Raw genomic sequence first — 16567 nt, 5'->3', positions numbered from 1 at the left:
CACAACCTTGGTTTGGACATTTGTGCGCAAGGAGACTGCACTCTCAAAGAAAACACAGAAATGATCAGAGAGTGCAACATCAGTCACAGCGACCTTGGAAATGTTTACACCTTTGGTGATGATTAGGTCCAGAGTGTGCCCCCTGTTGTGTGTGGATCCTGTCACATGCTGAGTCAGATCATAGTTATCAAGGACACCACATAGTTCTATAGACCCTCTGTCCTGGGGATTATCAACATGGATATTAAAATCGCCAACAATAACAACACAGTCAAAATCAATACAGATTATAGACAGCAGTTCAGTAAACTCATCAAAGAAGGTTGCACAGTATTTAGGCGGTCTGTAAATGTTTAGGAATAAAGCTTGAGTGGAATTCAGAGCCACATATTCAAAAGAACTAAAATGACCAAAGGACATCTGCTTGCATTGAAGAGAATCATTAAATAAAATAGCAACTCCACCTCCTTTCTTATGCGCTCTTGTTTCACTCATGAAACTGAAGCTGTGAGGTGTTGATTCAATAAGAACAGCTGCACTGTTATCTTGATTTAACCATGTTTCAGTTAAAAACAAAATGTCCAGTTTGTGCCGAACAATAAAATCATTGATTAAAAATGTTTTTCCTGACATTTAATAAAGCTAAGACATTTAATAAAGCTAAGTTTAATGTGGTTAAAGCTTTCTTTGCCCAATTTATTTGGACAGGCTGACGAGGAATGTATGTTAAGTTTGATAAGTTTGCAGGTTTACTATTGTTTATTCGCAGCCTCACCTTTCTTTTTCTATAAACTAGCAGGACAGGAATTGAGAAGGCTCGCTGCATACAGGGCCCCGACTTTTCCTGGAGAGAGTCATTGGTGTCATTAGCCTTGTAGCCTGGACCCAGAGGATATCAATTATTGCCTTTATCAGGTAGGGGAGTCAGAGGATGGTTGTGGGGGACGGGCAGGGCACTTTAACTTCGCCGATTGTGTCAAAACTGGCTCAGGACTTGGAGCCAGTTTCGGGGGTGGGGCTGGAGCTGTACGTCGAGGAGTGGGGCGAGGAGTGTGTTTGGTTCCAGCAATGACCAGCTCTTTCATGTGGTCAGTGAACTCCAGGTGGGGGGAGGATGGGGAGAGTGTGAGAGAGGAAAGGGACCTGGATGGAGTTTAGGGGGTGGAAGTAGGTGCTGGGGAGCACCCCCTCCGTGCCAAAAATACACCTCCATCAGCAGTATTTTCTGCGCGGACACTAATCAGGTCCACTGTGCTCAGGTGTGTCTTCATGAGGGCTCCCTGTCTATTGTTTCATTAGAAGTGTTTGCTGAGCCGTGTGATCTAGGACAGGGCTTGAGAGAGGCGATTAATAACTCTGAGCATGAAGTCTTCGGGGCCAACTTTGAAAACTGTGCCACTTCTTTGACGAGGAGGGGAGGGAGGAAGGAGCCGGAGGGGCTTCTAATAAGGACAGTGAGGTGAGTGTTTTGGTGGCTTGTGCACATGTGGTTTGCATGGATGCATCTACAACAGTGTATTTAAAGTCTGTCGCAATAATATCAGTGCATTCCGTCCGTCGTATTATTCTTTGTCTTCATTCTATTTGGGGAATAATCATGATGCCATGTTTTGGAACTACAGTTCCCATCGCATATTTTTTACTGAAAACCAAAAACGATCGTCAGTAAAAGAACACCATGATGGTCAAACGGTGTAATTAATCCACGGTTGACATGCGTGCCGAACCGCACATCATTTAATGTATATAACAATTCAGATTCTATCACATTTCTACGGGAGCAATTTTGGGGTTAAGTGTCTTGCTCAAGGACACATCGACATGCAACTAGCCGGGGATCGAACCGTTGACCCTCTGATTGACGGACGGCCCTGCTCTCCACTTAGCCACAGTCGCCCACCACTAACATCATGTATACTATTGAGAAATATGTATATTAATTCAAAGTCCACTGCATGAAATATTATTTGGTTCCCGGAAACTGAAATTTGGTGGGAGGCACAGCCTTGTTGCCAAAGGAACTGCATCCGGGGGATGTTGGCGAGCTAGCCAGGAGCACCGGAGCAGGTGAGGAGTAGGAGATGGAGTTGGTGCTCACACTCTGTGGAGCCAGCTGGAGCCCACAATGACAGCCCGAATCATGGACGAGCCTCATCACGTCGTTACGGAAGCGCACGCCCACCAGAGCGTACAAGATCGGGTTGAGGCAGCAGCGGGTGTACGCCAAAGTGCAGGTGATGTACTCCAGCAGCAGACCGCAGAACGGCCCCGCCATTTTACGCGACAGCACCACCGTGTACGGCAGCTGGAACACCAGGAAAACCAGCACCAGAGCCACCATGAGCTTCAAGGTGCGCTGCCGATGCCACTGCTTGCCCCGCCGGAGTGCCTTCCCATCCCACAGCACTCGAGCTATCAAAGAGTAGCACGTCACCATGACGGAGAGGGACAGGCAGAAGACGGCGATGATGGCTCCGTTGGTGGCCATTTTGACTCTTTCGCATTTTATTATGCCGCAGTACGCCTCGCTCTCCTGCCACGCCACCTCAGAGTAGAGGATTTCGGGCAGGCTGAGGAGCACTGCGACCAGCCACATGCCAACGGCGGCAACTTTCCCGCCTATTAGAATCCGACTGCGCAGCCTGAGCATCTCTTGGGCTCGAGCCACCACCATGTAGCGGTCGACGCTGATGCAGGCCAGCAGCAGGAGCCCGCTGTACGTGTTGATGGCGTAGCATGCACGCGTGGCCCTGTAGAGGGTGACGGAGGAGCTCCAGCCCAGAGTGTCGACGGCCTGCAGCGGGAGCGTGAGGAGCAGGAGGAGGTCGGCCAGCGCCAGGTGGAACAGGAAGACGTCAGTCATGGAGCGCAGTCGGAGGCGGCGGTAGAGAGCGAAGGTGGCGATGACCAGGCAGTTCCCCACCACGCCCAGCAGGAAGACGAGGCAGAAGATGCTAATCTGGAAGGTTTTGATGGTGAGCTCCTGCTCTCCAGCCTCACAAAAGTCAGAATCCCAATCGCTGAAGTCTGTGATGTTACTTGTATTCCACGACGAGTAGTTTAGAAAGTCATCGCCGTCGTAATCAGTATAGTCGAGGCCGTCGTGGATGACATCCATTGCTGGAGGGGAAGAAATGAAGACTGGTAAATCATTTATCAATGAGAAGAAAATATATATTTTAAGATTAAAGAAGAATTTAAGATTTAAGACTATTATTTTTAGGTGGATGGACAGTGTAGACAATTGTAAAGAAATGTATATTGAATTTGGACTTTTGAATACGCTTGTCAGAGCATTGTTAGTCTCACGCCACCATCAGGTGAACCTGTCTGTGTCTGTGTCTGTGTGTGTGTGTGTGTGTGTAAACATTATAACAATACATGTATAAGTGGCTGGTTGCAGCTTTGGGGCTAAGTTTAGGTTTAGCTGTGAGTTTGGACACTTATTCATCACAGTGTTGAGAAAAACCAACAAGATGGACGTAATGTGCATCTTTAATTTTTGATGATTATATCTGGCAGGATGTGTGAACAAGCTCAGAACCTTCAGGTGTTATTTGGTTCTTACATTTTTAAAGCCGTTTAAAATATCATCCAATTACTCTAATAATGTGCAGATAGAACTATCGCTTCAGACCACGAGTTTCAGCTCTAGGACTACATTTAAAAGAGCATCATTTACATATAATCTAGTGAAACACACGGCTGAAGACTAAAATTCATATTCTTTAAGTTCTTTTCAATATTTTACATTTACTTAAGGTAGTAAGTTCAACAACCTATAACCTGCTCAATAACAGCCTTCTGCTGCATGTCTGTAGTGATTATTATGAGTCATTCTGGGCTTCTACGAAATGTCACAGTTGAACCAGCTTGCGTGAGGACTTCAATTACAAAAACCTGGACACCGGCCTGGCTTGATTTTGAGCAGAATGCTTCATGTGACGATATCAGGAAACACTACCTCCGCCACACTCAGGTTGAAAGTGAGAGACCTGCAGCTTTGCTCCTCAGTCTGACTAAGCAGCTGTGATATTTTAGTCATTCGGCTCTGGGTTGCGTGAGACTGGCACCGGGTCGTTGTTACAGGGGAAACTGTGGGCAGCTTCAGCGTCTACAGATCAGTCAGTGTCGCGTGCCAACAGCCTTTACGGGCAGTTCCACAATCACCTTTTTTCATTTCATCTTTCACTCTGCAACTCAGTTACTGTTGAGGCTACTCGCAGTATTTAATTGTGCTCTTGTTCTTATCTTCTTCTTTGGTGGTGGATATAGATATTAAAGGAGTTTCCCTTGAAAAAGGTAAGAGGAAGTTAACAGACTCGTGAGCAGAACGGCGCTGGGATTCATCTGATATTTGTATATTTTCTGGTTCTCAACTGGTTCTCAACAGATGTACATTTTGCAAACAGGAGTTGTTGACACACGGTGAGTTGTGAGGCTAAATGTGATTTAGTGTTATTGTAACTTTCTACTCCAGAATGAACGGAGACATTATTTAGCGTGCAGTTGGATGTAGACTCGGTCAAAACGGTCGTTTTTCCAAGTTGTGTTGGAATACAAGTTATGCTTTGTAACTTTCCACATATTTGTGGAAGAGCACGAAACATTTGATGATAAAATACAGAACATTTGTTGGTGTTTTGCTCAGGTAGCTGAAGGAAAAAGGAAATGTCTACTTATAGAGAATATGAATCTGAGTCATGGCGTGTCTTCTGATGAGACGTAACCCCAAACTGACGAACAGTTTTGATTCATATTATGATTTACTAACTGTTACAGGCCTCCTATCTCCATGAGGGTTTACAACATGACAATAGTGTTAATGTGCTATTTCAAGTACTAATATATCAAAAACTCATAGAATCATAGTCCACAATGCAGCATCGTTCTTGACTTTTATTTATTTCAGTGGTCTGACAGAATATTTGGTGTTCTCCACATCTGGTTCTCTGGCTGTTCCAAAATTCAAATTTTTCTCCATAAAAAAACAAACATAAGAAAAGTGGACTCTTACGGCACTAGACTTGCATTCAGCCTTTATTAATGTCTGTACTATAGAGGCTGTGGTGTAGTTACACTCTGCCGTCTTCACTCAAGCTGTTAAACTATTACCGTCACTTTTAAAGTCTCTCTCTCTGTATCGCACTATTGGACGACCATCACAGTTGAAGGGATACACATCTCAAAATATATTTGGCTTTATTAATATCCTCTCCTTTCATTTAAATATTAAACACAAGCTAACGATTATTTGAGAATGGAAAGTCCCTCTGTGTGTACTAATAATGGCAGCACTGCACTGTGGACCGACGTATGCACATTTTAAATGAAGTTACCTTTTTTTAAGCCTAATTATCAGATGTTTATAACTCTCCTAATTGTTTCTATTTATTCAGTTTTTTAACAATAAATAAATGTAATCTTCTGCACATTGTCTATCTCAGCAGCATCCGCTCGAGTGACACGATGTCTTAAAAATACATTTTCTGCTGCTCGATCGTGAGGGACAATCTTAAGACTAAAACATTTTTTCCACTCCCGCAACATTTTGTCTTTCATTCTCAAATGTCTTAAGCTTTTGGATCAAAGTATAGACGGGTTGTTTCTTCATATTCTTGAGGGTGTTTTTGGTCATCTGACTTTGTATTCTTTTCTTATGCTGGCGGTCAAAGATTACGCTAAATTTTAAGATTGTAAATATTTTCTTTCCTTGCTTGTCAAACATATCTGGATCTAAATGAGGTCTGATCTACTTGATCACATCATTTAGATTTTGAATCTAAAACATTTGTTGTCAGTTTTCAGTGTCACATTATTTAAATATCGTCAACAGTCCTGCAACTCTTCTCTTAAACTGCGTCTGTAATAACAACGAACAATATCAGGACATCCCAACTCCCTTGCATTCAGGTCGAAAGTGAGATCACGTCAAGTAGAAACCGTGTCTGTTGTTGTACAGTTTGAGTGGGAAGCAGTTCTATATATTTCAGTCATGTTTCACAGCTGTGTGTCACACTGGTGTCACATGGTTGCCATGTGGGAAACCATGAGCAGCGTTACGATCAGCAGCATCACATGCCAGTGAACTCAGTTTCATTTCCTTTTTTTACTGTCGCTGCAGTATGATATTATTAATATTTTTTCCTTGTTAGACACATGGGGTTTCCTCTCAGGGAGGTCTGGCTTACAGTAAATAATCTCCTTTAAGTAGAATTGGTAAACATTTAGTTTATTTGACATTTTTACAAACTTTTACAAAGCAGTGACAAAGAGCTGATTTCATGATGTAATATCAGTAAGTGATGTTTATTGAATACCTGCAAATTAATCTGAATATTTTACATGTAAACTCAGTCATGTTTATAAATGTATATATTATTATTATATATGAATATATATTTCTAATTTCCATATATATTGATATTCATTAAGTATATAAATGTTTCAGCTCAATGAGTATTCATCACAAAATCTGAAAAAGAATCTCCCAATCAGTGTTGTTTAAAATCTTAAAACCTAAGATTGTCTGAAGTGATCTTACCTGTGCTGTTTGAGGTGTTAAGCATGTCACCAGCCTTCCTGCTGAGTCTGAGATAGAGATTTGAGAAGCTGCCACTCTTTAAAAATAAGCCTGCGGGCAAAAAACCATAACGACCTCCAGCCAATGAAACCAGTTCTGTGTTTTGCTGACCTTGCCATACCCTCCTGGGTTAGTTGTTTTCGTCAGCAGGAGGACGGTAAGATTTTAGAGCGCTTTCATATCTCTGAAGCTGGTTCTATGGGATGCTTTTGATCATTTGTACCAATTCTGATAAGATTCTGATCTGCACAATGAAGTTGCTACCAGTCAACAGATGTTTATCGTCACTGCAACTGCACGTGGATTTTTGGTCAGTAATTATAATCGGTATTACGTTTTTAAATCCACAAAAAACATTTAGTACATTCTGTACATTTGGCAATATTTTATTTCCTTTAACAAATCTGAAATATGTCCTAATAAAAAGAGTCAAAATTCAGTGCCATGCTCACAGCATCGAGCTGTAGGTTCAACGGGCGGACAACACGTGCAAAAACATTTCAGGGCGTGACTGCTGACGGCCACCGAAGCCGGTTCACAACCTTCCGTTTAACTCTGTGGTTATATGGTTGTTAGTGGAGTTATCAAGTCACATTAGGGTCAAACACATCAAGTCCACATGACAAAAAGAACATTTTGCTCCATTTTTGTGTAAAGAAAAATTAAAAGTTTAACTTTGTATTTAGTTAAGCTCTATTGATCTAACTAGGAAGTTGAGACCGAGATATATTTTATACAAAAACAGACGTGACATAAATAACACTAGAGCTGCAACTTATTAATCTATTTTCATTATAGATTAATGCGCCGATTATTTTCTTGATTAATCAATATGTATTTTCGTATGAAATGGAAAAAAAATGCCACCAAGAGTCCAACGTGACTTCTTCAAATGTCGTGTTTAGTCCGACCAACAGTCCAAAAAACAACAATATTTAGTTTAGAACGACATAAAAACAAAGAAAAACGGAAAAAGATTTTAAAACACTAAATTAAATTGTTGGCATTTCCGCTTAAAAGACGACTCAATCGATTGTTAAAATAGTTGCAAAGCTAACTTGTTATGTGATCTGATGTCATGGATGTTATGGATGTCATGGATGTCATGGCTGTCATGGATCTCCAGCATGTCTTTATGAAGGAAAACACAGGTATGGAGATGCCTTGTCGTGTCAGTGATGACCTCTGACCTTTTCATAAAACTCACAGTGGTGAGTACAGCAGCAGTGTGAGGATCTGTAATAATAAAGTGGAGATAGTACTGCAGTTTGTAAAATGTTTAAAAAAAAGGAGAAGCCATGTTCTCATAAAAATACAACTTTCTTTATTTTTTTAAGTGAGGTTTAATCTGCTGCTATACAACTGAATTCCTTAGTACTTAAAACACATTTACTGTAACTATTAGATTTCCACTGAGAGCATGAATAGGTGTATATTCATTAGAACAACGTACTCTGTGAAAAGCATACATTTTGTATTTTTGGAGTTTCGAGGTTTAGCTTTTATAAAAGAGGCTACAACTTGATGAAGGCCTGTTTCACGCTAATGCTGAAAGTCATTTATCGTATATTTATTTGTGTTCGTGCATTTTTTTGTGTTTTATATGTATTTTTGTTGTGTTTAGTGCATTTTAAAAAGGCCTATCTACCGACAAGCATTGTAAACTGGGTCAAGTATTACAAACTGTGTAACAAGGATAAATAGTAATGTATCATCTGCATAGAATTGGATGTTGCAATGTTGAGTTGGCAAATAAATGTGATTTACGGATAGCGTGAATAATAGGGAGCCTTATATAGATCCTTGTTGGACTCCTTTATGAGCCAATTAAAACAATCCATCCATTTAGAGGCAAACACAGTTCACTTAACTTCACTCAAGTTCTAATCCAGAGCCTTCTTGCTGTGAGGTGAACGTACGAATAAATGCACCACCTTGCCGCCCTTTTGCACTGTTATAATTATGGCGAGCATCAAACCACAGTGTTTACCCTAGACGTTGGCATCAGACCATGAGAAGAACGTACCATGAGTTCGGTGTGAATTGTTTCGGTTCATGGGAACCGTTTGGCATGTTGAGAGCTGGGCTGAGATGTTGACGTCTCTTGATCCACAGTGTGGTTTTTGTTAAACTTCTGATTTCCACCCTGCATGCTTGTTTGTATATGTGGTTATTGTAAACTGATGTGAAACCGGTGACCTACTATTCAACCTGTGAACACAACTCAGTTTGAGTCGTGATTGGCTCTTTGGGGTGATGGTTCACATCACACTCATTTTATTTCTCCAAAGTCTTTTTTTTGTTTTTAAACAATCAATTGTTTTTATATTACACATATTTGTTCCCTCAAGCTTCAGACAACAACCTGTTATCCAGTGACTTCCTATGACCTCTAATAATGTTATTGATTAGATTATATATAACATTAATCAGAACAATATTTGCATTATAATAAGCTATCAGGTCTGCAGTTATGGATGTCAGTAAGTCACTAATAAAAGGCTTATTGCGTTATTATGTATTTGTACTCAAACATGGACAGCACAACCACCGGAGCTATTCATTACTGAATATTAATGAAGTTAAAGGGTTAAAGTGTGGAGCCGCTCTTTATTTAAACTGTTTGTGGGAGGAGCTGTTGAGACGGCCGGCTGTCGGTGGTCTTGGTTTGGAGAAGTACTCTGAGGAGGTTTCTCTGAGGAGGTTTCTCTGAGGAGGTTTCTCTGAGGAGGTTTCTCTGAGGAGGTTTCTCTGAGGAGGTTTCTCTGAGGAGGTTTCTCTGAGGAGGTTTCTCTGAGGAAATGTAATTATACGACCGAACTGACGGCAAAACCTCACTTTTTTTTCACCTTACCTTAAGAAATATCAACCCATTTCCCATTTGACAAAAGAAGAAGTTAATAAATGTTACATTTTGTATAAACAGAAGTAATTGTACACAACCTTTGCCTAAACAAAATAGTCAATAATCGGCACAAACTTAATGGAATCTGGAACTAGTTGGAACTATCAGATGTAAGAATTGTAGGAAATTTGGGTTTAGAACTATGTTTTAGGAAATTATAATAGAAGTGTTTAATGATTCATAAATAAGAAATCATAATTAGAAGTGTCTTGGAATACATAATTAGAAGATTAATGATTGTAGAAGTGTTTTAGAATTTGTAGTTACAAGTGATTTGTAGTTAGAAGTGTATCTTAGTAGAATTTGTAGCACCTTTAGCTCTATGCTTGTGAAACTTGTGAATGTTTTTGCCAAAAGTTGCAAATCTTTATCTTTATATAGAATGTTTACCATAGAAGTGTTAAGCCATAAAAGACAGTCATTGAATGTTTTAAACTGTAAAGAATAGTATGTTGGGAGTAAGGGACAGATAGATTTCTAGACAGGCAATTACAGGTCATACCCGTGCGAGGGTCCTGCGAGGAGGAGGAGCCAACTGGATTTAGCCAATAGGAACTACGGACATTATGTGAGGTTTTTTGAACTATGTAAAGCGGGGGATAAAGAAATTCCGGCCTCTTGCTCCTGTACCACTGGGTGGGTGGTAACGATTTTTGGGGTGAGCAGGTCATATTCGGTGTAACTGTAAATGATGTACTCGACTATGCAATTGTTTTAGCATGAGAGGTATTAAATGCTTTGTTTATAATTGAAACCGGTTCTCTTTGTGTAAGAGGCTGGATTACATGCGGTTTCCACACAGTCTAGAGGTTCCATGAACCTAACAGAATAAGCAAACAATATTATGAATTTGACCAGATATTTTGTTTTTTAATGTACTTGACAGTTTTGGTGGGTTGACATAGTGTGATGTGTTGAGTTGTTGTTTCACGGTGTTATGAGTCATTCTGCCAGCACTCAGAAGAGGAAATGTGGTTTTAAAGGTGATAATTGATTGAAAAAATGTATCTGATTGTAACAGGAAGTTTGATTGACTGAATTCAGTTTCATTTCTTACACACTTAACATATTATATAATACTAATAAAGCATACTGTATTAAAGTAAATCCTTCATACTAAGAACTGCGTTTGTCCTGATTTCTTAACATAAAAATACAAATTGCACAATATTTACAATATTTACAGCTCCTACAAACAAAACAAATCACAAGAACTCATCGTCATTCTTGTATTTCCACAATCTACAGAAACAGCAGTCAGTTTGTCAGACGGCATCATGACAATACTAATATTTGGCTACTACACATCCTTGATTTTGTCCCTAAATGTCTTTCAACATGCAGCAAAAAAAACCAGAATGCCAGAAAAAGCTTCCTGTCTCCGCGAGCTGAGGTGTAGTCTGAAGCCATTACAAAAAGCTCCGACATCCTGCACATTAAAAAACAAACAAAGAACAGGAAGTTTGTGGTGTGTTAGAGGCAAAGGCATTCTTCTGTATTTCAACATGCTTCTTTTCTAAAATGAGCAGAAATCAACTTGTGTTTTTTTGCACAAAATACATGAAACTTGTTGGTGTTTTTAGTTTTTTTGTGCTTGCATCATTATTTTGTGTCAAAGCTTTCTGTGAGCAAACTGAGGTATTGTTTGTGTGTTTTTGGGAGGTTTGCCTTTCTGTCATGTCAGCACCAGCTTCCTGATTCCAGCCACCTTCTAAATGCTGCTAAATGGAGGAAATCCCTAAAGAGTTTTCAGTGACTATCTGAGGAGGAAACCGCGCTGCCTCCCTTTACCCGCAATACCACCAACATCAGGAGAGTCCCATTCCAATTAGGAGTTATATCCCTGGAGTATTATCGTGTTTTTATGGCAGTAGACTCTCAGGGTAAGTGAAGACATACCAGCACTTCCTCTTATTTACTACAAACAGATGGAATCATCTGTAGCTGAGAAACATGGATTTTTATTGTTTGTATAAAAACTGGTCTACTAAACTTCATACAAACATGAGGAACCATTTATTCCTACCGATCACAAATATATAGTTTAATTTCCTTTGAAAAAAGGCTCAGTTCATCCGAAAACATCTGGTCACTGCAGTTTTTGGGACCATTTTCTGCATCTCTGTATAGTTCCCTAAAGCATCCCCTGCTTTATGGTCTGGTTGACTCTAAATGGACCATAATGTACTAAATGAACATCATGCTGTATTGAAGAAGACTTGAAACTAGAGATTGAGACCATGAACTCATGTTTACAATGTTTACTGAGGTAATAAATCAAGAGAGAAGTAGAGTCATTTTCTCATAGACTTCTATACAACCAGAGGAGTCGCCCCCTGGTGGACACTAGAGAGAATGCAGCTTTAAGACATTAAAACATTTCTGTGATACAGCGACACAAACTGATGAGTCCTGATTTAAAAAGTGTAAAGAGTAAAGTAGGAATACAGGTCCAGTTATTTTGGATAACCTGTAAAAGGTGTTGTTCTGTATTTATGAATCCTCTTCTCCTTTCATGCAGTAGATTGTCACCTCCACTTCTTCCACTCCTCTTCCTCTTCTATCGCTTCTATCTGTTTATCAGTCATATTCCAGCATCACCGGACCACACAAGCACAAACACAACAAACAGTAGTGCAGAGATAAAGAGGGTTGGGCTTGTTCCTTTAAACCCACTCAGCTCTCAGACCTTCAGCTCGGGTCGCCGACCGGCCTCAGAAGGTTACCGACGATCCGCTCGCCGAACTCCACCATGATCCTGTACCTGCTCTTCCTCATCCTCATCCTCGGTACGTATCCAACTTCACCGACACGTTTTAAGGGTTGTAGGTTGATTTAGTGTTTTACTCTCTTAGCATTTCCTGTTCTTTTGGGGTCCATTGTTTTCCTTGTGTGTGGGACAAAGGTTGTGAGGCAGCATTTTAGTTTTAGCAGCACTAAAGAAAAGGCTGCTGTGAGAGTCTTTTGTTTAAACATGTGCTGGATTTGTTCTTTGATGTTGAATCTGTGTCCACAGGTGAAGTGGAATCACAGACAGACAACACGACAGAAGAAGAGAAGAGCAAAGTTGAGAGGAACCAAACATTCAGAGAGTCCATCACCAACAACAGTAAGACCTGGTTTTAATTTCTTACGCATTATTAATCTTGATTAATCCCTTGGTTTATCAAATGCTGGAGAGCTTATGTCCTCTAGTTCTCCTCAAAGTGACATCTTCATATTGATTTAAACAATCCAAAATATTCAATCTGTCATCATTAAAGACAACAACACAAAACAACAAACGTTAACATTTTAAAGCAGAACATCAGGTGGAACCAGTGACTTCTTTTGACTTTAACGATTCATCATTTACTGGAATTGTCAGTAAATTCTCTGGCAATCAATCAATCTGCTAATCGTTTGTCGGACCATTTATTTACTACATCATTTATGAAAAAGGAAAGCATGAAATCCTGATAATTAGGAAGCTGAAACAGGAGAAAATGTGTCATTGGAGCTTGAAAAATAATTCATTAATAAGTTTCCGTCTCGTCGTTTTAGCGTTTAACATGTTAGTCACTCATGTCTGAGTTATCGTGGCCAAAATAGTTGTGGTTCACATTATTATCCTTTTAGGCAAAAACAAACAATTCTAAATAAGGTAATCATAAATCATAAACTGTCTCTGCATAAAAAACGTGACAATTGTTTTTTTAATCTCTATTTTTCACTCCTCTGGAATGATGATGAAAAACATCTTTTTTTAAATCACTCGTGACGATATTCACGATTATCCCAATAAGGAAAAATTCCCCACAATCATCACGTCATCGTGTGGATTTGACATAATTCATTCACCAAACATGGAGAATATTGCTCAGAAATAAACGTCTTTTGGACCGACAGGTACAATGAAACCAGGCAGCCCGACGCCCAGTTTGGACAAAGACGAGAGGCGTCTAATTCAGGAAGAACTGCAGAACAACCAAACATCGAGCGTTATCACGGAGGACGACGGTTAGTGTTTCTACGTATTCAGCATGAAGAGAGGAAACCCAGCGTCCTTATCTGTGCCTTCAACCTTCCTGCACTTAAAGCAGCTGCTTACTTTGAGATAATCAGGCATCTAGTTTCATTTTTAGGCAAAAGCCAAGATAAAGGAACATGCACTGCTGAGCTACTGAATAAGATTATAACTTTAAGAAGCTGTACACTGAATAAAGCAACACTAAAACACAAAATCTATGATATCTGTCATCCGTTGTACATAATAAGACACACTGAATAATGTGCTTTATTAATATAACGGTGGGTTTTATTAGAAGTGTGTGTCCCTGTCTTTTATTTTACATTACTTTGCAGAGAGTTTTCAGGACCAGGAGAATAAGTTCCAAGGCGGACATTGCCAAGAGGAAGCGCTGGAAGAATATGGTCACATCCTTTGTGATGCCAAGTTTCACACACAAATGATGTCAATCAGCGCGGAAGACTGGTGTGTGATGGAAAATATCATCAGGTAAGATATTAGGTTTTATTTCTCATTTTAATCAGATTTTTTTCTGTGTTTCTTTGCCTCAGTTTAAAAACTGTCCCTTCAAAATTAACCCAAAAACTAAAATCTTGCTAGTCTTGCAATGCAAAGTGCACTGCAGGGCCACATGGAACATTACATATGTTTGCAGTATTATAATTAAATGCATTAGTTTCTCTAGTTTATGTCATCTAGAAATAAAGTATAAAGTAGATTAATTACACTGTTGTGGTGAAATTCAACAAACCACATAACATTCAGAAGGTAAATAAACGGCATTTCAGACTTATTTACATCTGCTTTTAACATGTGTTAACTATTATTATCAATTAATCATTTTAATATTTAACAAAAAACATTCCCTGGTTTTAATTTCTCAAATGTGAGGATTTCATTGTAATGATAATAAAACACTGAGGGAAAATCACAATTTTCTGACATTTCATAGACAAATGATAGTCGATTAATCGAGAAAATAATCGACGGATTAATAATCAATAATGTACAAAATTGTTAGTTGCAGCCCTGTTATGTTCAAAACAAGTTTGTTTTCTTGTTATTTTATTCACAGGAACAAAATAAGAACAAAATAATATTGGAACAACATCACAACAACACATTGGCTACATATGCACAATGAGGATACAAAAAAATGATAATAAAATAGTCCCAACAAATGCCCTTTTTACTCCTGTTTGAGTGATGTTTACAGTGGCCACCTATTTTAGGAAATTACTGAATTACTAAAAATTACGTTAAAAATATATACTGTATGTGTGACCTCTTAATAAAGTATTTCCTCAGTAAGAAGCAACGAGCCACAGACAGAGTAGACAAGTCAGAAAGTATTGAGAGATGGACAAACACTCTTTCGTACTTTCATGAGATTTGTGGACAATAGGAGTAATATTGAAGAATACCGTATCCTCTAAGCAGCAGGACACTGAATACTAATGAGGCACTGGGACATATCCATCATCAGCACTGAGACAAGTGAGTTAGTGCCGGTCCCACTGCAGAGTAAGCGCAGCTCTAGATGTTTCCCTTCCACAGCCTCCATCATTTATGATCTGTTCATGTTCAAACAGGAAACAGTTTGACCACAACAGTCTCGCTTTAAGTCACAGTAGACGTGCCACACTTTTCAAGTGCTTCTTGGTCCAACTGAAGAGTTTCAAAATGTCTTCATGTGAAATCGGAGCCCTTCATTACAAAATATAAACTCTCTTCTCTTTGTTAAAGAAGTCCCTTAAAACTCAGCTAATTTTATATGTGGCTCCATGAAGCTTTGATTTCCTAATCTAAGGAGTGGACGTAGTCGTCGTGACGTCACCCATTGGTTTTTTAACTGCCGTTTTGAAGCCTCGAGTTGGGCGTTTCGGTTGTCACCATCTTGTTTTTTTCAACCAGTGAACAGGAAGTGACCATATTTGGACTGAGGAGGCTGACGTAGAGACGTTGTATACGTCTCTGGTAGAGAGACCTGTCAATCACCGTGTAGCCCCGCCCTAAAGCATCCCCTGCTTTATGGTCTGTTTGACTCTAAATGGACCATAATGTACTAAATGAACATCATGCTGTATTGAAGAAGACTTGAAACTAGAGATTGAGACCATAAACTCATGTTTACAATGTTTACTGAGGTAATAAATCAAGAGAGAAGTAGAGTCATTTTCTCATAGACTTCTATACAACCAGAGGAGTCGCCCCCTGGTGGACACTAGAGAGAATGCGGCTTTAACACATGAATCATCGGCTTCATGTTTCAGAACTGGAGGTTGCCGGCTGGTTAATTCACTGGTTTCTCTATCTTTTCCAGACCATACAACGACATGGCGCTCTGCTTGGAGATTGTGTCTAATTTTACTGGCTGTTATTACCCAAACCCCATCACCCAGGACATCTTCCGCTCCGTCCACTCTTACTACTTCCACGACTGCTCTAAGGAGGAGCTTCCGTTTGAGGACGCACCTCACGGGCTGGTGGTCGCCCTCACGCTCGTCCCTGTGAGCCTCATCCCCGTACTGGTTTATCTGGTGGTTTGGAAAAGTAGTGTCCAAGTGTGAGTTGTGTTGGACTCTCGTGCTCCATTAAACATAATCTGTATTTACTGTATGATCCAGTCTGGTAGGAAATGAAAAGTTGAGAATGAAGTTATGAAGCGACCTTAAATCTAAATGTGAACTAAATCTCAATTTATAAAATGTCAACGTTTTCCACTTTGTATATGTTTTGTTTAAATGTGTTTCACTGACACTTGGTATGTTTTAAAGGAGCAGTGTGTAGGATTTAGAGGCATCTAGTGGTCGTGGTAGGCATCTAAAGGACAGGGGGTTCTTTATGCTAAGCTAGGCTAACCCACTCCTGGCTTTAAATGCATATTTAAAGGGCCAGTGTAGCGCATTTACAGCTGAATGCAATCTGCAACCTCACCACGAGATGCCACTAAATCCTTCACACTGCTCCTTGAGACTGCAAGTCTGGTTCTATTGTATAAGAAACAAAGTCAGCCTGTTAGCATCTCTAAACTCACTAATAAAATCATTATATATTGTCTGTAAATCAG

General features: G+C 39.7%; 2 protein-coding genes across 3 annotated transcripts; one reads left to right on the top strand and one right to left on the bottom strand.

Annotated features, from left to right (window-relative positions):
* Nucleotides 1–1963: 1963 nt before the first annotated feature.
* On the bottom strand, nt 1964–12242 carry ccr10 (chemokine (C-C motif) receptor 10). Its single transcript, XM_076081589.1, has 3 exons — nt 12215–12242; nt 6545–6634; nt 1964–3120 (listed from the first exon to the last, which is right to left on the bottom strand). The coding sequence occupies exons 1-3, from the start codon at nt 12240–12242 to the stop codon at nt 1964–1966; spliced, it is 1275 nt and encodes a 424-aa protein (XP_075937704.1).
* Nucleotides 11216–16563, top strand: LOC142938329 (receptor activity-modifying protein 1). Of its 2 annotated transcripts, none has more exons than XM_076081618.1 (6): nt 11216–11371; nt 12169–12277; nt 12505–12597; nt 13377–13487; nt 13833–13986; nt 15821–16563. In XM_076081618.1, the coding sequence occupies exons 2-6, from the start codon at nt 12241–12243 to the stop codon at nt 16065–16067; spliced, it is 642 nt and encodes a 213-aa protein (XP_075937733.1). In that variant the 5' UTR covers nt 11216–11371; nt 12169–12240; the 3' UTR covers nt 16068–16563. The 2 variants fall into 2 exon arrangements, with proteins under 2 accessions (XP_075937733.1, XP_075937734.1); XM_076081619.1 differs by having other exon boundaries at nt 11237–11371; nt 12073–12277.
* The last annotated feature ends 4 nt before the right edge of the window (nt 16564–16567 follow it).

Source organism: Anarhichas minor, unplaced genomic scaffold (assembly GCF_050575085.1).
Source record: "Anarhichas minor isolate MPS153535 unplaced genomic scaffold, ASM5057508v1 ptg000082l, whole genome shotgun sequence".
Taxonomy (NCBI): Eukaryota; Metazoa; Chordata; class Actinopteri; order Perciformes; family Anarhichadidae; genus Anarhichas; species Anarhichas minor.
The sequence above is the reverse complement of the archived record's forward strand: the minus strand, read 5'-3'. Positions and strand labels throughout refer to the sequence as shown.

Excerpts from the sequence above, each read along its gene's own strand:
- LOC142938329 (XM_076081618.1), top strand. The coding sequence starts at position 12,241 with ATGATCCTGTACCTGCTCTTCCTCATCCTCATCCTCG. Across the intron at positions 13,488-13,832 it reads CGTTATCACGGAGGACGACG|AGAGTTTTCAGGACCAGGAG; the intron begins GTTAGTGTTTCT and ends ATTACTTTGCAG. Across the intron at positions 13,987-15,820 it reads GTGATGGAAAATATCATCAG|ACCATACAACGACATGGCGC; the intron begins GTAAGATATTAG and ends TATCTTTTCCAG.
- ccr10 (XM_076081589.1), bottom strand. The coding sequence starts at position 12,242 with ATGGTGGAGTTCGGCGAGCGGATCGTCG. Across the intron at positions 6,635-12,214 it reads GTTCGGCGAGCGGATCGTCG|GCTTATTTTTAAAGAGTGGC; the intron begins GTAACCTTCTGA and ends TTTTGCCCGCAG. Across the intron at positions 3,121-6,544 it reads TAACACCTCAAACAGCACAG|CAATGGATGTCATCCACGAC; the intron begins GTAAGATCACTT and ends CTTCCCCTCCAG.